The sequence below is a fragment of the Beta vulgaris genome, chromosome 1 (genome assembly GCF_026745355.1).
Source record: "Beta vulgaris subsp. vulgaris cultivar EL10 chromosome 1, EL10.2, whole genome shotgun sequence".
NCBI classification, from domain to species: Eukaryota; Viridiplantae; Streptophyta; class Magnoliopsida; order Caryophyllales; family Amaranthaceae; genus Beta; species Beta vulgaris.
The window spans coordinates 2,493,212-2,517,969 of NC_079202.1; the positions used below are offsets into that span (position 1 = coordinate 2,493,212).

The following is a 24,758-nucleotide window of genomic DNA, read 5'->3' on the forward strand; positions in this document are numbered from 1 at the left end:
TAGAAGAATGTAATTAGGATAAAAGAGTTTCATATCAACACATATACATAAATGTGTAACCAGCCAACATCTGAATAACATGTACTTCTTAGCAACTAGAAAAATGAACTAGCTACTGTTTTGAACATATGGGTGAATGCTATACAGCCTACAACAGAAGATTCATTAAGGCACTATAACATTGATGATCACCAAAATATACATCATACAAAAAGGTGTAGCTTTATACAGTAGTGGGATCATGGGATTTTTTATTTTTTCACATCCTGTAAAGCGAGAGAGGGATGCATTAGCAACACGTTAGTCCCTCACATTTTTTAGGAGGCTGATAATTGATCAATGAAAGAACAAGGAGGATCCTAGATTACAACACTAGCTCTCTGACTTTCAGAAAGCACGGTACATATTGCAGAGAAACAGATAGGTAGCCTTGCCGAGCTAGTTTACCAAATAGCTCAATGTATAGAAGACTCGTTTCTGCACTAATCAGTGATCTGTTGTACATGTTACTTGTTCTCTATTTAGATTCTTTCCTTTCAGATTTTATAGCCTCGTATGATGTCAATACCTCTTTAAACTTTGCTTCAGCAGCATCTGTAACACCAAAGGTATGTGTCAGCGAGCAGCAAAAGACAGAGTTGGCTAAAAGGAAACATGCTAATCTATGGAATAAGGACTTCTCAACCTTTATTATCCTGGTTCTGATCAGGATGAAACTCCAACGCCTTTGCCCTGAAGGCTGACTGCAAGGCGAAAAAAAAGTACGCCATTATAGCTACTGATGAAAAATATCTATGACAAGAGCCAACAGCCAAATGCATTTACTGTGGTAATATCATAGACAAAATTAAACTGCATAAATAATTCATGCTTATATTCCCCTAAATCTAAAGTTATAGATGAAATTGAAAGCAATAATAAAGCCAATAATAATAATGTAGATAACCTAGAAGCTCGAGCTCTATATTTAAGCATAGGAACTTGTTTACATAACTTTAGTTTCCCGAAGTCTAAACATGAGTAAGAGCTCGTTTACATATAACGAGAAAAATATGAAAAACCCTGTAGTAAAAGAATAAAGCATCTCTTATAGCGACTTTGGATGAGCGAAGGAAAAGGGGCAGGAAAGTGAGGGATTCAGTTTCTATTACTTGGGCAAGGAATAGAAAATACTGGTTCCAACTTCCTCTACCTTAATAAATCAAATCCTTCCAATGTTTCAAGAATTTAATGGAAAATGAAAGCCCACTCATTCCTCCCCTTTCCTGAGTCCCTTCCCTTCACTCTGTAAATGCTAAACAAACACATTGTTAGGAGCAGATGTATGAACAATAAATTGATCATGATCCAAAAGGTCATCAAGACTTAAAGCTTAAAAGTTCCAGCTATGAGATCATAAGATGAATTACATCTGAGGTGGCAGATTCTGTCTTTTTTCCCGGAGAGATGGTTCTATTTCATTGGCAAGACGATTGGCATGATCCACAAACTCTGAATAGGAAATAACAATATCCAAATACCACAAGAAAAATTATGAAGTATTATTTGATGTCCCCTTCTCTCCCGAAAAAAGAAGGAAAATGGTTGAAATAGAAGTACTTCCTCCGTTTTTTTACATGTAACACTTCTAAAATCACGGACTCCTACGCAATTTTTGGAGAGGAGAGAGATAGAGACAAAGCAAACAAAAGGGTCCCATGTGAACATGTGATAGGAGAGAGATAGAGAGAAGTTATTACCCAAAATGAAAGTGTAACATCTAATTTGAAACTTCTTAAAATAGAAAGTGTAACATGTAAAAAAAAAACGGAGGAAGTATATTATTGTATTTTGGGGGAGCTTAGATCAGCCCAATATTCAAAGGAACAGCAGCAAAGCTCTCTAGGTCTAGTTGTAGTTTCCACTTTCCCACTAGTTACACCTCTTGAATAATAACATTGTGAAACCGCCCACCACATTTTTTCAATGTCCATTAAAGCTTCATGACTCGTCAATTTACAGCTAAATCTCTGCTACTAAGACCAAACATTTCTGTCCATAATGAACCCAAAGAACCATATCATAGCCCAAGTCAATGAAGCAGTCAGCAACGCTTCGTAGTCTCTTTGTATTTTCACACTCCTCAAACCCCTTCCGTCCATTTCACACAAAAAAGGTTGGAATATGAGCCCTAAACAGTAGGCATATTTGAACAGCTAGTTAGTTGTTTGCAACCACCACCACCTGTATCCCAATGGGGTTTTCCACCAAAAGAAAAGAGCTAGCTAGCTAGCTAATTCCAGTCAACACCAGTGTCACTATGCTAAGAGCTAGGATCTCAAAAGCAATAAAAGAAGAATTAGAGGCAACATATAAATGTTGTATTGATAGAACCAGAGTAGCAAAACCAATATAACCCACAATACTTTCGAGAGGATTGTGGTTCTCTGCCAAAAGGTTTCTCTCCACTATTTTATGCATGCCTCTTCTCTCTTACATTTCTGTTATTTAAACTAAGGTTGATGATTACACCTCCTATCAACCTTCTAGAATCTAAAAACTTTCTGCCATCAGCACAGACCCCTAACAATCATATTGCTGTTTGATAGTAAATAAAAGCAATAAAAACAATTATAATGACTCAGCCATCATAATTCTTTTTGTGCCTCCTAGCATAGGTAAATAGTACTGGGGGACTCCTTGACAAATCTCTTGCACACTATTTACAGATCTAGCCTGATCACAGGGAGCTCTGAGCATGAATCCATGTATACATGGAATACGATAGAAAATATTCACATAACACAGTCAAGTCTGTTGACCGTCCTCAATAGCAAATCTCGCAATTATAAAGCGAAACACTAGCTTTATCTCGCGCACTATTCACTTATAAAGAATATTTGAAGAAACTTGTGTTCAAACAAAGGCTAGCACGTAAAAAACTACTCCATGTGTACCTAAATAATAAATCTAGAATATGACATGGTTGAGATGTGAATTTTCTAAATAATGAAGGTTACATATAGTCTTCTAACTTAATTTCTGGAAAAAGGCACCTTCATCAGATGTGGCCTATAATCTATCGCCGTTTGCCCGTTTCCTTTGGTTCTACGCATTTTTACTTTAATCCTTTTGGGTGATGATTTTTTTTTCCCCATATTACTCTCTCTTATGCAAAATTTTCCAAACCCACTTCATGGGACCTAGTTAACCCCATAAATTTCATCTTAGTATTTCTCTCTCCTCGAGAGAGTGGAATAGCCCCAAAAGCTATTCTCATCTTCTCCTTGGTGTTTGGACAGTAGAACATTAAAAAAAGTAAAAAATGAAGGAACCACTATCTAGTGATGGACTGATGGATGAATATTGCAAACAAACACTCGATAGTTCACAAGACCTTCAAAAATATAAAAAAGGGAGAGGTTACAACAAATAGAAATTTAGACTGCATTAAAATAAAATAATTTAGAATTATGTGAAATGTAGTACCTTAATCTCATCGTCCGTATATGGTTTTGTTCTTGACCTACAATTAAGAACTTAGCATGAATAAGATTTACAAATAACTTTGTGAGAGCAAATATTAAAAACAAAGAAGTATAACCAAAATTGGAGGTATAAATGGCCGAATATAAATTGCTCATGGTAAAAGACAATAGTGGAAGTCCAATCAGCTCAATCCCACGGAGAAGTGAAAATAACTATCAGGCAGGGTATATCTAACAGGCCCTGTCCACAGACTCAATTGTGCCATTACTCATTACTTATTGCCTTCCACAGTTTTAACTCAAGCCGAAATATAATTACTCCTGACAGCAATGTATTAATCCTCAACTTGAAGGAGAATAAATCTTCCAAACCCACAGCATCGAAACCAAATATTTCTACAACCTTCCAGATTGGTTCAGCATAGCCAGTAAAACCAGAAGTTAAAAGAGCAATTTTATCCAGTAGATTGGTCGAGTACTGACTACTGAGCACTGCAATAAGTCCAGAAGCTACAATTATCACTTCTTCAGTTGGGCAATCCCTAAAATTCAAAAGCCATACTTTGTTTATAAGACCCTTTGGATGATCAGTCCAGAGGAACTTTCCCAAAAAGTAACATTATGTTTTTTTAGCTACACAATTAGTTTACTTGGATAGAGGAGAATTTGGAGGGAAGCAAGAGATGAGAAAGGGAAGGATTGATTTTCCCTTGTTTAGATACAGCGTGAGGGAAGGGAAGAGAGTTAAATCGATTCATTTCCCTCCCCTCTTACTAAGCAAAATCTTTCCCATGTTGAAAATTTTCAGAGGAAAATGCAAGCTCAATCTTTTCTAACCCTTCCCTTTCCTTCCGCTTCCTTTCCCTCCATTTTGCTATCCAAACATAGTGTTAACACCATTCATGTAACCTTTCATTAATATCATCAACTTATGGAACTTCTATAAACAGTAATCAAATAGAGGAAACATTCTTTTCTTTAACATTCCATATAGAATCAAAATGTACAAAGATTAGATACTTCATTCACTTTTATTAAGAAAGAGAATCTCTTTCCATTTCTTCAAATAGTGATTCAATTCCATAATGGGTGTAACTTCTAATCAAAATAGCAATGTGCAAAACAACATCTATAATACTTAATGATCCTTGAAGCACACTCATACAGTCATAATTCTTTCAAATCTGTTTAAGAATTACTCATGCATATATAATGTAGTTCAATAAAAAGACTGGCAAGTCAATTTAGTAAACTGGCTAGGTTCACATGTATAAAATCTGGGCATTCACATATTCTGTCAGGACTCAGAAAATATAATACAGTACACAGAAAGGAACCCACACTTATCAACATACAACCAAGGTCTAACGACTAACGTTCATATTTGAATTTCATAAAATCCATCAAACTTAGCTTTCTTGTACAAGATCTTACACTTCCTATGGGCTGTGTTAGGTACTCAGGCGTGAGACACCTCACACCTGTCTTGACCCATTTGCAAAAGGAGGCAAAAGGGGAGTTTAAAGAAGGCACTTACACTCCCTTTCGCCGTGTTATGTAAGACACATCACACATGTCTTCACACAAGAGGTCAACTTTACCCTCAAGGGATCAGTAACATGGCAACATCAGATGATGCATATTACTTGGCCATAATCAAACCAAAGGCCCAAAATGACAGCCATGATTTGGTAAGTATCAGAACAATGAAGAAATGCGAAGAAGAATGTTATTTTCCCAGCTCTAGATTTCTAACTCCATTTAATAAGCCTTCTCAGCGGCGACCTTTTGCAGTAGGGGATCAATTATCATATGCTAACATCATCTTTGGAAAGATGGCAGCTTTCCAAAGCAAGGATCAAAGACAGTGTCCCAAGCATATTTGTTGTATCAAATAATCATAAAACTTAAAATCAATATTGATCTCTAATATGAGGGCAACTCAATATGATTCAAGCTTATTGCATCCCTTTTAGGTTTCTATTGTATGGAGTTTCTTTCCCCCCAATTATATGCTCCTCTTTCAATGACCACCGGATATAAATCGACTCATGGAGCCTACCCCATTACAGTGGGAATAAGGCTTTGACATTGTTGTATACGCTCCTGTTATTGTTTTTAACTTATTATCCTCTTTTATAAAAAAGGACTCTATTGTCATCAACTCGTTATTTTTGCTTTCCATGTAGCGAATAGATTTTAATAAGTTTGATTCTTTACCTGTCGAGTCCCAGAACTGCATAGTGGCGAGATAAAGAATAAGTTCCACTGTATTGAGGCGTCTGTTTATAGTTTGTCTTCCGATCTCTGAAGGATGACTCAGCTGTCCAATACCAATCCTCCCGCTGGAAATGCTGATGATATGTACCAGTCCCGTTCTCTCCATTTTCTCTCCAGCTCTCATAGCTTCTTTTAAACTTGTTTCTTTCTCTGTTAAACACATTTTGCATGCGACGTATACGCTCCTAACAATAGATAAGTTACGAAGTAAACCATTAACAAGGGCTGAAACTAGCAGTGTAAGAGAAAACTAATAAGTAACACGCCAAAAGAATAGAACAAAGCATATTCACTCTCTACAAGAAAATGCACCAGCTTAAACTAAGTTAGACACCAAACATCAGGAACTCAGCAAATTATACGAACATATTGACTGCAAAGAGAATGCATTAACATTCCAGAACCATATTGATATATAATATACTTCAACTAACAACATTCATTACTTAGATATAATAGTGAATTAATAATCAATGAAGCAGACTCCAAATAAGATTTTTGGCAGCTTCAACTTAAATTTACCAAGAATTTATTTTTTAAAAGAACCCAATAAGCAAATATTTCTTTCCCTTTCTTCATACCCCGCCCATGGACAAAACCTCCTCCATGCCTCTTCCTGGAAGGAAGCGCAAAGCAAGAACTAAAAAATGCTCTCACCAATATATCAAATGTAATAGAAAATGCATCAGGGTGCAAAAATCAAAGAGAGATTGGGATTAACAAGCTATTGGAGAGGTATGGACAAGCAACTCAAGAAATGTACTTCTTAACGACTAATAGTAGAAAAGGTCCTCTAAGGGGGCGTTTGGTTCGCGCAGGGGTAAGGGAAAGGAATCCATAAAGGGTTACAAGGAGAAACGAAAGGAATGACCCTGATTTTGCCTGTCTATTTGGTTCCAACCTTGAAAGGGAATGGTATACTCCCTGATTCCCTTTGTGACTATTTGATTTTTTAAGAAAAAATCAACCAGTTTATTAGATTATAGTTGTTTTGACCTATAATTGTACTCATTCAACCTGTTTTACAATATAAAGTTCAAAATACTTTTTGAACAATACCATTTTGAAATTTGCTTATGATCGAATTTTTTACATTGCTGCTTCATTTCGAAAGTTCCAAAATACCATTTTTTTAGCAATGTTAATACCAACTAAAACCACAACAAAATACTTGTCTAAAACACAAAACATGTCTACAAATAAACATGACAAAGTTTTAATGTACTTCAAATACAATTACTAGCTAAAAATAACATTTCTTAGCCATGCTAAAAACACCACAAAATACTTGTCCAAAGCACATAACATTAGTCTACAAACAACCATAAAAAAGTTTTCAAAAACTACAATGCAATTACTAATAGTCTTCCATAGACTTGCCATCATCTCCACCAAAAAGACCTTTGACAAATGTGCCTTTTAAAGCATCTGGACACTTAAAAAGTTCAACCACTTGTGTGGATGTGCAGTTAAGATTTGAGCTACTTCCAAAGTTTGTTGGGGACTTACACCTTCCAAAGAGAGTAGTTCATCTAGCACTTTTTCACTCTTTTCAGCTACTTGTTGCTCATGTTCATCCGCACGGGAGATAACATTAGCCATGGTAGAGAGATGAACATTCATGTCTTTCGTAAAAGCTTGCAGGCTAGCTAATTCAAACTAGCTACTTCACTTTCTTTCGTAAAAACATAAACGAGATCCTTCGGTGTCTAGCTCTCCAATCATTGAACATGCTTTGAGTTCATCCGTTTATGTTTAACGATTGGAGAGCTAGACACCGAAAGATCTCGTTTATGTTTTTTTTTGTTGATATTTGGAACATATGGCGTGAACTTGTTTTAATTTGTATCAATTAGGCTACTATGTCATGTTTGAATTAACCTTTGATTAAGTTTGTATGAATTGAATTCACTCTTGTATTTCTTTTAGAATCTTGGATGGTATTGATTTTCTTTGATAATGATTAGTTAGCATTTTTGTATGGATGGATGGATGGATGGATAGTAGAGGTAGAAGAAGGAAAAACAAACGCTTTTGGACTCCGGAAAAAGATAAAGCTCTTGTAGTTGCTTTGTCTAACTTAGCTTCTGATCCTCATTGGAAATGCGATAATGGCTTTAGAAATGGTTACATGATTCACTTAGGAGAGGTCATTGGCAAGACTATTCCTAGATGTGGTTTAAAGGCTTTATCACACATTGATTCTAGGCTCAAAACACTTGTGACCAAGTTGTTCAAATGCTAAATACGAGTGGGTTCAAGTGGGATGATGAGAAACACATGATTTATGTGAAGAGGACAGTCTATTATGAGTACTGCAAGGTATCAACCTCAAATTTGATAACGTATATAGAATTTTTTTTTCATATATATAATTTATTTCAACTTCATTTGTTAAATTATTAGATTCATCCAAACTGCAAAAACATGTATGGACATGCTTTTCCTCATTTGAATGTAATGGTGAAGATTTATTGCAAGGATTATGCCACTGGGAAACCGGCCGAGGGTTTTGTTGATGCTATTGGCAATATGGAGAAATCTGCTCCTATGCAAGTTACGGTTGATTCAAGTGATGATACTATTGTTAGTGGTAATGAAACGCAAACGGTTGAATCTAAGCCCTCCATCAAAGAAAGTGAAAGTGGTGCTAGTTCTGAATTAGCTAGCTTGCAAGCTTTTACGAAAGACATGAATGTTCATCTCTCTACCATGGCTAATGTGATGTCCCGTGCGGATGAACGTGAGCGACAAGTAGCTGAAAAGAGTGAAAAAGTGCTAGATGAACTACTCTCTTTGGAAGGTGTAAGTCCCCAACAAGCTTTGGGAGTAGCTCAAATCTTAACTGCACAACCACACAAGTGGTTAATTTTTTTCTAAGTGTCCAGATGCTTTGAAAGGCATATTTGTCAAAAGTCTTCTTGGTGGAAATGATGGCAAGTCTATGGAAGACTACTAGTAATTGCATTGTAGTTTTTGAAAACTTTGTTATGGTTGTTTGTAGACCAATGTTATGTGTTTTGGACAAGTATTTTGTGGTGTTTTTAGCATGGCTAAGAAATGTTATTTTGAACTAGTAATTGTATTTGAAGTACATTAAAACTTTGTCATGTTTATTTGTAGACATGTTTTGTGTTTTAGACAAGTATTTTGTTGTGGTTTTAGTTGATATTAACATTGCTAAAAAATGGTATTTTGAACTTTTCGTGAAATGAAGCGGCAATGTAAACAAATTTGATCATAAGCAAATTTCAAAATGGTACTGTTCAAATAGTATTTTGAACTTTATATTGTAAAACAGGTTGAATGAGTATCATAATAGGTCAAAACAACTATAATCTAATAAACTGGTTGATTCCCTTTCTTGAAAAATCAAACAGTCACAAAGGGAATCAGGGAGTATACCATTCCCTTTCAAGGTTGGAACCAAACAGACATGCAAAATTAGGGTCATTCCTTTCGTTTCTCCTTGTAATCCTTTCTGGATTCCTTTCCCTTACCCCTGCGTGAACCAAACGCCCCCTTAGAGGACTTAGAGATAACCTAATAGGAAAAATAGGTAAAGGGTTTCATTAAAGTGGTGAAACAAACAACATAAAAAGGTTTCATTAATGGTCTTTCCCTTACCTTTTCTTAACACCCCCCAGCAAACGCCCCCTTAATCTAGCTGAAGAAAATAAGAGATTGACATAATCAGATATATTCAAATATTCCATATGGAAGCATCTAATTCTATTAACGGTTAAGTAGACAATTGATCAAGCAGACACAAAAAAAATCCATTCGGCATCACTAATAATTTTGCCAAGCTTTCCCTATACTCAAACACAATAGAAGAAGATCTTACTACTCTCTCCAGCTCTTCTTCATATTCCTCTTGCATCCTCTTTCTGTACCTTCTCCGAGCTTCCTCCTGGAAAGATGATCTAAAAGAACCACTTGCTCTTTTCCCTGACTGCATCCTGGACAACTAATGAAATGAAGCACCAGCCAAAGAGTTAGTCATGGAATAGAATCTGTTCATTTTAAGTCTACGAAGGTAAATCAATTTATCCTTATTTTGCTAGGAGGCCAATAGAAGCTATTTCATAGTTCACAATATATAACAACGTAATTCAATTGAAATAAAATCAAATACTACTCAACTAACTAAAAAAAGAAGCAGCATATGAACATAGTTAACCCAAATTAGAAAGCAACACATCCTCTCAAGCAAATCATTTGCACAAATAAGGAGAACAAAATACAAATATAAGGGTTGAAAAACAATCCCAGCAAGACAGGACATATCCCAATTTCCATGGTAATCCTTGTCTATCTCATATATCTATTTTTTCTTCATAAACTTTCATTACAATTGCTTACCACTTTAGAGGTGTAATTGATTGGTACTAGAAATTTATGAAGAAAAACAAATGTTTTCGGATGTAAGTTCGGTGTCATGAACATTGACATTAAACTTTCTATACAAGTTACGGGATTCATTACTGTGACCATAATTTAGTGTCGCCTACCAAACAGACCCTTAATGATATCAACAGGAAAGGCGTATATTAACTATAAGGTGATAATGCTGAGAGTATAAGGGAGCGTTTGGTTCATATGATTCTGATATGAGGTATGGGTTCAGAATGAGCAAAACCCGTGCCTAGTGTTTGTTTAATAAATTGATATATCTAAAACCCATACCTCAAACCCACAAAGTAAGGGGTTCAGAAACCCAAGGGTGGAGGTAGGTATGGCTCATACCAATACCTCTAGGTATCAAATAAAAGAAAAAAATCCACACCTAAATAAAACCAAACACAGGGTATTAGGTATCAAGTTCCAAACCTATACCACCTTGATTTCATTCTTGATTCTAAACCCATACCACTATCGACCAAACGCCTAAGAGAGTTATAGCATTACTAGAAAGGAGTAAGGGCCGGGTTTCAAAGAACTTCTAGATTCTAAGGACCAGACTTCAACGAGCTTCTGACTTAATATTAACTCGGTCATGATCAAATAGATTAATTGCTATACATTATATGATGGTACTTCCATCTAGCTCCGAATGGTCTCTGCGCTTGATATCTTAAAAAAGTTATATGGCAGGCATGAGGATACTCTGGTCATTGTTTGGAAGACACTCCTACGAGATAGTGGGATCCTGTGCAAATTTACAGTGAATAAAATCTTAGGGCTCCATATGCTTTTACTCTGAGTAATTGTTGTAATCAGGGAAATTCCAGAATATGAATGCTTACAAGTTGATAATAGCTATACTTCAAGACCTTCTGAACTGTTTTTTAAGTGCCGCCACTAGGTGGTTTAATAGCAATACATTATGTAATGGTTCTACTTCCATTTCATCTCAATTGGTCTGCATGCTTACAATAAGGGAAGTTATATATGGCAGGCATGATAATACCCTCGTCATATTTAGGTTTAGAAGTAACTCCGACGAGTAAGGTGATCCTGTGCAACAAAAAACTCGGGATAGATCTTAGGGCTCAGCATGCTCTTAATAAATGTTGCAATCAGGCAACTTTCAGCATATAATGGCTTACAAGTAGAAATTGCAACACACAAATGATTATTGGTGCATAACTACTCCCAATGGAGTTAATAAGCCTAGAGATACCGTAACTTATAGTTCGCATGCTTGAAGAAACTCCCAACTGACTAACTCATGCAAGACGAAAGGCAGCAGCTTCCCAACTGTACACTTAAGATTGTGCAATTGAGAAAGAGTGCTTAATATTGTCTGACATAGTCTAGTCCAAAGTTGACACTGAATATACATTTACGGTGGGAAGGACTTAAAACATGAGCCCGAATAGTCATCAGGTACAACAAGTGCAAAAAAGAGGAAGCTACAGACTGAAGGCCTTGCCTTGATGCCATAGTTTATGAGCCATCGTCAAAAGCAATTATATTCTTTTTTTTGGGAAGAGACAACAAACCAACATCAGCAGTAAAAGATGTTGCTTTTAGAGCCAATGGTAAAATAACTGAAAAGGTGACAAGAAAGCTGTGTGTATGTTATGTTGGCGAATTCTGCTTCCTTTCTTCCCCACTATTTTTGTTCTTTTCCTACTTTATATGCCTTAGCTGTTTAGAGTCAGACTCCATTAGCTTCTCTATCATCTCCATGAAGTGATTTTGCTAAGTTAGATTTTATATCCTCTTAAGTTCTAAAACTTCTGCCTGCTTCTGGAATCCAGATAATTTCCAGGGTTTTATAAAGCTTGGCCCATACTTAGTGATTTGTATACAAGACCATTTTGCTAACAAAGTGAAAATGATAAAAAAATACTTATTATTCATCATTCAAATGCTAGACAGTGTTCTGTAATAAAACATTTTCCTCTTTTTCTTCCCAACATAGCAAAAAACTTTTCCAAAACAAAAGTAAGACGCCTAATAATTCTCCTCCCAGTCTCCAAAATGTGCCATGACTTTTCTTTTTGGGAAGACACTGCGATCTGCATATGAAACCTTTTCCCTTAACCTTAACACCTAGGAGACAAGGAAGTGAACAAATATACCATCTTTCTTTAAAACAAGAACCTTTGGCTTTTAAACAATAACGGATTACAATAATATGGTCCATCAAAGTATATACACTTCTTATGCATTATGAACAAGCAGATAGTCATTACGTAATGGATTAAAGGTCAATATAAACAGCTCCGACAGGGGAAAGGTTGCGTCGTCAATCTATTCCTCCACTTACCCCTCCCAAAAATGAGCCTCCAATATTGGGCGATCTTCATGTCAATGCTGTATCAACGCATTCCTACTAATATGTAGCCATGCCGAACTAATATATTGCATTTCAATGGCTTCTTCAGTATATTTTGGAAAACTGAATTAGTCAGTATAAATTACATGTTGCACAGATTTTTCAAAACCCTCTAATATTAAGTGTCAATCATGGACCATTGAGAGGGTAAAAGCAAAATCACTAGTTTATAATAGAAGCTCGTGTCACAAACATGTAAATTATCAATAACTTGATAAGGCAAGAGGATAAACCTAACAACTCTGACCAAGCTAAAACTTTTTGCAAAATGAATTGCGCAAGGAGAATGAGCCAATAAATTCAAAAGTGGCAACAAAAGATCACTCATTCATAATCTTAGTTACATGGACTCTTCAATTCACCTCAAGTACCCATGTCGAATCCTTAACACTCGGACGTGGACGCAGACACTTGGACACTTCATTTTGGGCCAAAATCATTGAAAATTTTCATATATTAGCCGAGTCAGACACTTGGACACGTACCCGTGTCAGACATGGGTATAAGAGTCCAGGTAACATAGTTCATAATCCTCTCCATGAAGCAGTTAATACTAACTAGAAAACCACATGAAGGAATATATTTACCTGGGAAGAAAGCCAATCAACAGTTCGTCCCAACTGTCTCAGTTGTCCAACCTGTCATATTTTCATTGACTTCAATGGAAAGGAAACATATGATATACATGCAAGCAATTATCTTTTTTTTTGTCATAATGATTTTTCTGGCCTTTGGCAGTCTCTTTGCTAAAAATACTCATATTTCTGTTCCACATGACAATTAGCAATTATAAGAAAAACCAATTGTTGGGCTTGCTAGGGAACTATATGACTTGATGAAATACAATTCTTTCAACAAAAGTTAGGAACTTGGAAATATATCTAACATCAATAGAAAAAATGGAGGAAGTTATTTTGTTGCACCAATAATGGCCTTATAGTATGAGAATGGGTTCTCTGGAATAAAAATTGACCTCAAGGTTCCAGATTTTGGAGTTCTCTTTCCGCAAAACCCCGTTACAGAAGAACGCCATATAAAATTCAGATCTTGCTTGCCGCTTTTCCACTAAGTAATGATAACTCGCCATGTTAGAACTTTTTTTAACCCACTACATCCGTTCGACAAATATATACTTCACTAATTAGTAATTACTTGTGTAGTTGATGAAAAATAAATCCTCCGTCTTTAAATAGTAAGAAAATTTTGACTATCACTATTCATATACTCCATTTTGACCCATTTTTTACTAATATATAAAGTTAAATTTTAGCATGTAAAATGTAATTAACTTTGCCTCAATGTATATTATCAAGATATCAATTTTTAAAAAAATGTCTACTAATGGATGATTAAAGATAATAATGGTCAAAGTTGTGCTTGGCACATGTGAAAATCAAATTACAACTATATAAAAACACAGGGAGTATTAGTCACTATTGAAACTTACAATCCACTTATTCCTAGGATAAGTTAGGTCATAAATTGTTGAGAGAATATATTTAACTAAAAAAGATGCAAAGGTAATCAGTGAAAGCATTCAAAGCAATATGAAGTGGAATCAAATGACATGAGAATAGTGAGATTGCATAAGAAAAGTAAACGACATCGTGCAGCCAAGAGCTGTCAGATACGTTCTTACTTTTAAAACGATGAAACCCAAAAAATTCTCTCACCATTCTAGCATATTGCTATATCAACTAAAACCAATAAGCATTTAACTTCTTAGCAGAACTACATATCTTCATAACAGAATTCTTATTCTCATTCAAGACCAAAAAGCAGTATATTAAAAAAATCTGCAAATTTTCCAAACATCAAAAAGTGAACATCAAACCCACCCAACAAAAAATGATAATGAAAAAGAAAATTTGTCCAGAACAACCTATTCAATATTTTCTTATGTCGAAAACTACCTTCCAAAAAAAGTTTGGTTACCTTAGTACCTTTTATGACACTTTGGCGGCAAAACGGTACCGCCAACCAAATTCTGTCACGTGATTAAATTTACTGGTGTTGACTTTTTCCCCCTCTAATCTTCCTTTTCTCTCCCTTGTTCCTTAGGTTTTCCTATTGCTCTTCACCAAATTTACTGCGGTACCTAGGCATCAAGTTTTATTTTCAGTAGGGCTGCCTTTGAGCACTTTGAAACAGTTTCACAATTTTTCATTCGTGCCTTGGTGGCCACAAACAAAAAGGGAGACAAGTTACAAGCTCAACTAATTGATTTGCACATCCTCCTCTTCTTTGTATATGTCACAACTACACAGAGTTACAAACAGCAGAAATAATGTGGATAATAACCCACTATTCTGTGTCTCTAATTCTCTATTCCCTATTCTGAATCTATATAGGGGGAGAAAAAAAAGAGGTCAAATTGTACAGAAGCAAAGGGTGAGACACACTTCCTGTAAGTGTTATGGCTATGACTTGTATGTGAAATTAACACATGAAGAAGACAATTTACCCTCCACATTCTGTTGTGTACTTTATTGTGTTCTGCAGTTATACTGTTACTAGTAAGCTTGTTTATCATTTTTTTCACAACACAAGTCAACACGACACCTGAGGTAACTGAAGGTGTCGGAGTAACAAAGTGCTTTTCTATTGAACATAATCTACACCAAAGTACTTATAACATAATCGGAGAAGCAAGCTAAAATGAATCACTTACAGTCAATTCATCATGATAGCATCATCAGTGATAAAGGGCGGAGTAGGTCATGGGTCTTAAGCTGAGATACAGGCCATAACCATAGCTAATCCATATTACAAAATTTCAAAGTAATCTCAATAAAATCATTAAAAAAAATCAGGATCATTCAAAATTTAATTTAAGAGGGAGGGCAAGTGGTGGGTGCTTCACAACCCAAAGTCTGGTAAAGAGAGAGAAAAAAACCAAGGAAAAGGAAGAGAACAGGAGGTAAAAGACTTCGGTATTTTTATCAATTAGTTGGAATCTGGTGGATGGTACCTTTAGCCACCAAAGTATCATAAAAGGTAGTTTCCAAAAATCTTTTTTTCTATAAGGTAGTTCTTGACAAAAGAAGTGTTCATAGAGGTTTTTTCAGCCTAAATTTCCATAATAATCTAATAGCATAACCTAACCCTAGAAATAGTGAAAAAGCATCATGTGCAATAGATCCGCAATAGGTTGAGCGCTATACGTGTAAGAATTATATGCACCATGTTCCCATAGGGAAGCCGAGTAACGCACTAGATCCGCAATAGATTCAGCGCTACATGTGCAATATGAAAATTTCTATTCTCCCGAACTTGAGACATCAAATTCACTACTCACTCCATTTCACATAAATAGTTATACTTTGACTTTTCACACTTGCCAATGTAGAAATTTGAGCATTTAGAACTGTATTTTTAAAAAATGATAGAAAATACATACTGAGTCGTACCATACAAGATCCAAAATTACTACATTTCTCATTGCATGTAACTCACAAAGTAATGTGAAAGTATAGTATGTAAATTGTGTCAAAATACAAAGTGTAACAATTTTAGTGAAACAGAGGAGTACAATTTTCACGCCTTAGTCTTGTTTTCCTACTCAAGCCCAAGTGTAACACAACTTCCCTTAAAGTGATCTAGAATAGCATCATAGACAAAACCAAAACCCACCTGATTATCCCACAGAAACTCAGTTACCTAGAAAAAGTGATGTGGAATAGTATATGCACTTTACAGTTTACACTTATACTAACGACTTCAAAAACATAACACAAGTCAAGATGTGGGAGAACATAATCAGCAAAATAGTGTAACATGAAATAGATTTGTCTTTGGTATATTCACGACCAAGGTCCAGATAATGAGAAGAATGGAGTTAAGGAGAAGAATACAGGATTCTGAAGAAGTTTACATGTAGCTTTTATATATAATTAGCCTCTATTAGCATTAAAACCGCATTAGAGAATATGGAATAAATTTACAATTACAGTAGGGGTTTAATCAAAAGATTATAACAAAAATTTAGAAAAGAGAGAGAGAGCAGGCCAAGGGAGGCTTTCATATGAACTCCTGATTAAAATTAAACTTCTAGCTCGTACGTGGAAATTGGAAAATCAAACTTACAAAGGTGGGTGCCAGAAACAAGGCTCCCACTTTTAGTACAACATCTTATACAACTTCATGAAAGTATACTTTATTCTGAAGGCCTGTTCAGAAGAAATTGAGTTCAAGAAGAAAGCAACATGAACATTTCCCGGCAAAAGCAATATTCTAAGACTATATTTCTGCGCCCTCATGGAAATACACTTTAACTACAAGTCTTTTATCACAACCTTTCTACTATTGTAACTACAACTGTGTAGTTTTTAAAATCAATATATGAGATTCCCACAAAGTAATGAATTACTCTGGAATGAACTGAATTTCTCAACTCAAATCTGTATAAATAAGGAACAAATTAACACAGAAAAATGGGAGGGATCTTTATTATATTGCTAATAAGTTGATCTAAAGGTTGCTTACAACCTGCTGCATTTTCGAGTGATCCAGCACACTCCCACAACAAAATTTTCTCAACAATTTTCAGAATGCTCTCTTCTATTCCCTCTCTTCCCTTTTATTTATACAGCGACTCAAAACTAACTCTGACAATAGCTAACTGATTCTGACATCATAACAAATAAATAGGTAATTAAATTTATTTTAATTACCTGAATTCAATTAATTCTTTGAATTTCCATTTCCCTTTCTTCTACCACAAGTCAAGTAAGCCATGTCTTTAGGTGGGTTCATAACACACATCCCATCGCCATTCTACGATTGGCAAAGTAAAAGTGTCTCTTAGAATTCTGGTGATCAAACCTAAACCAGTTTCTGCCATAAGTTTGCTCGAGCCCTGGCTCACTAAGAGGTCACTTATATGCTATACAACCCCAAACCAAAGAAAATCTTCCATCACATCCTCAAGCCCACTTACACGAAAGTATTAGAGTAGAGAGAAGATATACAAAAAACTAGAAAGCCAAGATTGATTATGGCTTATGGTGATTGCTCTCTGTGGACATATAAACTATAGGTTAACTAGCTACTACCCATGTCTGAACCACCAAGTCTCTCAGTGACATGAGACACCATTTAGTCCCAAAAGGAACTAACCAAGTATTACCACCAAAATATCTGCATATGTGTCATGTGAAGCTAATTCTTGATCTAATATCTAGTATAAAAGGCAAAGCAATCGCATCCAACACAACTTGATCATTTAATTCCTACCGATACCATTGTGGTGGAATAGCCTTCATGTCATTGAGTGGGAAGAAAAAGTCATGTAGTTTAAACCCCATTCCTACCCAGCACAGATGAAAGAACTTTCCAGCACTTAAAAGACAAGTCTTTCCTAGCATGGATACCAGCATGAATAAAATTGGAGATTAAAGATCTAGAGCTAAGCTCATGAACTTAGCAGCTTTTATAGCAATCAGAGTTGCAAAATTTGATCATAACCAACAAAATTACGCACATCCAGCTTTCCCACTTTCAATTATCAGCAAAATCTATGTAACTAAGCCGCAGTGGAGGAGGACTACATTGAGGCAAGGGTGACATTGAGAGTTGACACCCAAAGAAACATAAAGCTTCAGCTTTTTCCCATTCAGCGATTAAAAAATTCAAACTATTGTGTTAACTGTCGATACTACCATTCCAAATCACTAGTCTCATAACTTATCACTGGCACTTCACGACTAAAGTCCTGAATCCTCCACTTACTAGAGGTTTGTTCTATATACTTGGAAAAACTAAATATACTTGGAAAAACTAAGTTTCATGGTTGCTAAGGTCTAATCGGAGCTGATCATGTTCAATTAGGCTAATAAGCTCAATCCAATCAAATTCCGGCGAAGCGAATGCACCCTAAATCAATAGAATTTGTAAATCCACCAAACCTTATGAGACAATCTGAAAATTTTCCCGTTTGCAGAAAAAAATTAAGCATTGAGCATGACAATTCACAACGAGTTCCATATTCACACAAAATTATGTAACCAAACCACCTTATCAACAATAAATTTATAGTTCTCAATCAAATGCACATAAAATAAGAAGAAATAGTATAGCACTAAAAAATTGACAATACATACAGCAAAGGTAGTTGCAGTGGCGCCAATCAAACTGAAGAGCACAATGCTGCCCCACAATTTCTTGCCATTATCTTCTTCTTTAGGAGAGTTAGCCCATATTTTTGTAATTCTGCGGAAATCGTCACCTTCTGCCATGTTTGAGCATGTCAATTTTGCCAAATTCAAGGACTCCAAGCAATTGATGAGAATCGAATCGAAAACCCTAATCGCATGATCCTGTGTCTTATCACGTCGAATTTGTAATTTGATTCCCCAAATTGAGTTAATTCCTTTCACCGCCTTACAAATAGATGGATATATACCAGAATTTGGAATTCAATTCTCACTACACATATCACCTAAGATTTCATACTGATCTGATGTGATCAAATGTTTTACTCCTCCATCTCATTTTAATTGCAAAAATTTCTTTTTTAAGGAAGTGTCAAAATAGTTGTCAAGTTTATTAAACAATAAAAATATTTAATACTCTATCCGTCTTTTATTAGTTTACCTTTTTTGACTTTTGACACCATTCACATACATGACTTTGACTATCTTTTGTAATTTGTATTTAAGGAAAAATATAGTGTAAGATCTTGTTGGATTCGTCTCAATGTGTATTATCTAAATATCAACTTTTTGTAATTTTTGCTTAACGAGAATTAGAGATATTAAGGTTCAAATTAGTATATCGGCAAATGTGCCCCAAAGAAAGGGGTAAACTAATTGAGGACGGGTGAGTATGTCACTAAATTTAATTTTTATTGGTCAAGTAATAACAATAAATGATGTTCCTTATTTTTTATATTCGAAAGTATGATAACTAAAATAAGATAGACAGGGTAATATTTTATTCTCGATCCTTGATGCAAGACCTCATCTCATGATGTAAATATTTAAGGATTAGTAATCTAGGCACTTTTTTTTGAAGATGCTAATTGCACACCAATAAGACATCTTACCAAATATTATCCTATTGGAGCTTGTCTGGACGTCAATGTGGTGGAGTCTCCTGGTGACTCTACCAAGGACGAATTGGTAAATTCACATTGTAAAACGAGGGAAGACAATTACTAGAGTAAATGAGCGTGCGAAACTCTTTTCCTTGGACTTCCTTTTTCTCTTCATCCATAGAAAAGTAAGCCCCCTTTTCCAAATAATCTAAATCTATTTTCTGGACTAACAAACTTACCAACTTCATCTATAATAATTTGCATTGCGGGTGATTTTGAATTTCAGCATTGGAGTCTCTTGGAGACTACACCACATTGACACCAAGTGTTTCTCATCCTATTGGGAATTGGGATTGCACTTGAGTAACAGACAAAATTTGATATACATTAGTTGTAATTTGTATGGTACCATGTAAATTTGAAAAAAGCTTAGGATACAAGGAGTATTTTTACACTCCATCAATTTCTTGAGTTTGTAGATTAAAAAAAGAAAGAAAATTAAATTTTCAACTATGTGGATTCAAAAACCGGGTGCAAAAAGAAAATTGAGTGCATATATTACAAATAAATGGGAGAAGGCCTCCAACCAACTAGGCCAACCTTGATACTTATATCGGACCTAGCATGCATAATACTAAATTAACCTAAAACAACATTCGAAACAACATAATCTTTCCCTTCGTCCCATTTTACTCACAACAATTCACACTTTCGAAGGGTTGCATAAGTCATTTTCCTCTATTCAGCCATCTATTAGTAAACAATTTTTTGGACTGCAATTCTCCCTAGAAATGAAGATTGGTGCGCGTTAAGGTGAAATGCCAACTTGCTCCAACTTCCAAATGAGGAGGAAGAAGAAGGTAATGACTTCATCTCAACCAGATTCAACTTTGGTTCTTTCCAAACAAGTCCAATCAAGATCATAGAAAGAAAATTGACATCCATGCAACATCAATGCGCAATCTCTAAACTAATGGAAGAAACGAAAGGACAATTGCAGCTTAGAACGGCAAAAGAACTGATGATAGCCATTAGAATCGATTTGAAGAGAAATTCTATTGAGATTAGTCGTTTCTTGACATCGTTATCTTACATACTACGTTTATGTTCATAGAGCTCTAAGGAACAGTATTTTCAGTCTCTACCAGTTGTGAATGCACTTCTACATCTTTGTCCTGAGATCTTTTCCATAACCACAAAATTTGCATTAAGCCACCATTTGCTACATGCACAGGAAACATCCAGCGCTGACTCGCAAAAGCTGTCGAGATTAACTTGAGAACAACGAACACAGTAGCAATGCCCAGAAAATTCCAGTTTACACCTTTCACCTGCACGGAAGAATATCAAACAATGAGATTGCCATGAAGAAAGTCAGGAAAAAGATAGATGTAAGATGACAGCACGACATAGTACCTCTTGCTGTGGAAACAAATCTTCCAATGTGTCTTTCATGAAGTCAGACATCAAGGAGCCAGCGAAGAGACCAAAAGGCATGACTAATTCCTGATTTCTAGATATAGTAACTATAACATCTGACAAAAAGCTCGATAAGAACCAGGCTACGAAAGACCACTTCAATGCTTCCTGGCCAAGAGACAGCAACCGTTGCAATACTTGGTCTTCCGCTTTCTTCCATGGAAAATCTTTAACTGGATAAGGCATAGATTTCCATAATCGCTCCTTAAAATGATTCATTTGCATCTTTGCTTTATCAGGTATCCCAAATTGTGCAGTAACTTTTCTGGATGAAGGATAGTAAGAGACATTCCGATGGAGAGCACAAGTCCGCTTACATGCTTGAGGTTGAAATGGAGAAGCACTAAATGCCTTTACCTGCCAGGGTATGAGAAATTTAATGAAAAGTTTCTGGAATGGTTTAGAGAAATTTAAACAGAGCAGGAAAAAAGAAATAGAAGAATAGAGAAAAATATATAATTCATGAATGTTGTTGTGACAAAAGCAATTAACGAAACAAACAATTATTGAACAATTGACACAAGGATTTAACGTGACTGAGCTACGTCCACACGGCAGGGAGAACTGATTTTAGTAAGTTTAGAAGAGAGAGTATATATTACAGAATAACAGAGGCAAAAGTTAATTATAGACCCTCACTCTTCGTTAATTTTAGCGCCAAATAATTCAAGGCATATTTCAACAAATGTTTACTCTTTGACTTGACAATGTGAATATATAATATAGTACATAGGCCATTTTTCATGATATATTTTCACCCTCTGGGATGGGAGAATTCAAGGAGCCAATGTTCATCACAACAGCCAAGAAAATCACCACTTTATGCAACAGGAAGTTACAATTCTTGGTAGTTTTACCTTTTGCAAAAAGAAAAGAACGTTCACATGTTCATATATAAGTATATTCAAAGGCATTTATGAACAGATAGACGATTTGTGGCCAAGAAAGAAATCAGTGCCATAAATTAGGTCATACTCAGTAGCCAAGGCAACAAAATGATGGTGCTGCGAGTAAATCTTTAAGATGAAAGTACCAAATTTACCAAAAATTCATAGATGTTCACTGAATTAGTTCCGATCAAAGTATGAACAAAATCTCTTCCTTAATCCATCATTAGTACTAATCAATGTAGGGTATGTGTTTGATCATTTGATGAGTTACATATTAGAATATAAAAGTAGGGTCTAACATTTATTCTTCCTCTCTAAATAGGATGTGAGAATGTAATAATAACCCTTTCTTGAATTTTTTTCATAACACTTCTAGATTACGGCATTATGCTATAGCTGTCCTGATTCTCACCCTCACCTCATCCCCTCTCATAGTTAATTTGCAGCTTTTGCTTATATAATTTGCAAAATGAAAGGATAGAAAACATTGCATCTGTGACATTATTGCCTGAATCTCACCCTAACCCCGCCCCCTCTCATTGTTTAAGTTTGCAGCTTTTGCTTAAATAATCTGCATGCATAATGAAGTGATAAAAAACACAGCTTCATCTGTGACAATATTGCAGGAGGAGGATACACATTATAAACAATATGACTTCTCTCTTTGGAGTCTTGAACTTAGCAGGCTACATTATGTCATTATCATTATCAAATGCTCGCCGCAACCCATAGACTATAGATTTTTAGTTCAAAGTTTATACACTACAAAGTTGCATGAAATGAGCGCGTTCGGATGCCTATAATCATCTGCTTTACCATCCCAACTATTTAATGCAGGTTTAGTTACATGAGATCAGTCGTGCACTCGTGCTAACTATAGGTCTAAATTCTTAAACAAGGTTTGTTCAATGTTGTCCATTATCTGGGTTTAATTCTAATCCTAGCTTGTAGATTCATCTAGTATGATCAAACTCATTATAGTACATTACCACACTATTTTAGACTTGGACCTTGAAGCTAGGTCTCCACTAGGTGCTCAGCCTAACAAGAGTCAACAATCCAGTGGGTTTCATCTGCTAATCTAATGTCTACCCGCCAAATGCTTACAGACTCAGGCCATACTTGCCTATTCACTGTTTGGTACATCACTTAGTATCTAATTTGCTGTTATGTTAAGTGACAAAAACTGCAAGTAAACTACTTTTTTGGACTGCATTTGAAGCCGCTCTTGTTTATTTGCCAACAAATTCTGCTGTTCTTGGCTGGAATGCATCAAGGAAATTTGCTTCCAATTGTTATCCATGTAGCGTCGACTAGGCATTTTGGCTACCACCTCCGTATATGATATGACAAAGATATGGGTATGGAATCCACCTACGATTTACCACTGCAATCTAATACTTCATATTGGCTACTGCTTCAAACCAGTAGTAAAGACAGGAGAGAGGATGGGAAAACGGTAATGTTAGGCTTAAAGGAGTAAAATCTACTTGTATTAGATTTATTAATTAGACAGCAATTAAAAGGTGATCTCTCTTCCTATCTGTTTCCAACATCACAGACTTTGATTATTCTGATTAAGCATATGTTACGAAACTTCAAATGATGTGTTCCCTAGTGTCCACATTTAGGTCACGGTCCCTGAATCCTAAATTTTGAGGCAAGGCAAGTCGAACTCTCATTTCATGATGCTAGGACTCCTATTAAAGAGATCCCGCAATCTCTATTGAGAGTCGAGACATGTGTGCGCTTTTTTCCATTGACGAGCCTATGATGTCCGAGTATTTTCCCTTGCATAACTTCCTAAAAGGCGAGCTTTCAAGATTACTAATGATTTAATACTCTTACTGGGAATATTTAGAGTTTAGGCATCATTTTTTTTTTTTTTTTGCATATTTTAACATAATGCATACTGCTCCTGAAATTATGTTCCCAACAGCCCAATGCATCTAAATTCGAAAATATGTTTTTCCCTTCTTAGACAAAGATACAGAGCATGAAGGGTATATATAAAAAAAAAAAAAAAAATCATTTTCAGTGAAACAAAAGAACTTGGTAATTTGATTCTACCTCACTTGATAGCAAAGATGGTTTCGATATCAAAAGTTGCAAACAATTGCACAGAACTTTCCAATAAACCCAGATAATATGTTTCAATACTCAGCTCGAAATATCCAATAAAATGTTTCTTTTTTTGTAAGAATCAAAGGTACATAATTATAAAATCAATCTAATTATTTCAACAATATATTCAGCAATAAAGCAGCAAATGTTGAAGCTAGAAACAAAAAGATAAATCTATTTATATAGAAAATGACTGTAAAACAGTAGAAAATAGAGTAGCAATAGAGTCATAATTAAAGAAAAGCAAAACAACGAAAAACCTGAAAAGTGGAGAATGAAACTGTGGAGGGCAGCAAGGCCACCGCCATGTTCTCGCCGGCTGCTCCTGTGTCACTGCGTCTATCTCCTCATCCCACACAACCAAGAGACACACAGTTGGGCCTTTTTTTTTTTAAGGAGTGCCCATTTTTAGGAATCTGGAAAGTGAATTCAGTCTGGCTATTATGTTTGGGCTTTGGTTGAGGCTAATGTATGTTGTGGGGAAAATTTTGGGAATTTAGGGGGCGTTTGGTTCGCGCAGGGTAAGAGAAAGGAATCCAGAAAGGGTTATAAGGATAAACGAGAGGAATGACCCTTATTTTGTCTGTCTATTTGGTTCCAACCCTGAAAGGAAATGATACACTCCCTGATTCCCTTTGTGACTGTTTGGTTTTTTAAGAAAGGGAATCAACAGTTTATTAGATTATAGTTGT

General features: G+C 35.6%; 2 protein-coding genes across 3 annotated transcripts; both read right to left on the bottom strand.

The window, feature by feature from the left end:
* Window positions 1-19,052, bottom strand: LOC104901632 (hypothetical protein). 2 transcript variants are annotated; one of them, XM_010689223.4, is made up of 7 exons: window positions 18,639-19,052; window positions 13,125-13,175; window positions 9,595-9,717; window positions 5,688-5,932; window positions 3,469-3,505; window positions 686-743; window positions 1-594 (listed from the first exon to the last, which is right to left on the bottom strand). In XM_010689223.4, exons 1-7 carry the CDS (start codon window positions 18,771-18,773, stop codon window positions 518-520), a joined length of 726 nt encoding a protein of 241 aa, XP_010687525.1. In that variant the 5' UTR covers window positions 18,774-19,052; the 3' UTR covers window positions 1-517. The 2 variants fall into 2 exon arrangements, with proteins under 2 accessions (XP_010687525.1, XP_010687528.1); XM_010689226.4 differs by lacking the exon at window positions 13,125-13,175.
* A 1,558-nt stretch (window positions 19,053-20,610) lies between these two features.
* On the bottom strand, window positions 20,611-24,498 carry LOC104901624 (hypothetical protein). Its single transcript, XM_010689216.4, has 3 exons — window positions 24,327-24,498; window positions 20,990-21,409; window positions 20,611-20,904 (listed from the first exon to the last, which is right to left on the bottom strand). The coding sequence occupies exons 1-3, from the start codon at window positions 24,372-24,374 to the stop codon at window positions 20,692-20,694; spliced, it is 681 nt and encodes a 226-aa protein (XP_010687518.1). The 5' UTR covers window positions 24,375-24,498; the 3' UTR covers window positions 20,611-20,691.
* Between the last annotated feature and the right edge of the window lie 260 nt (window positions 24,499-24,758).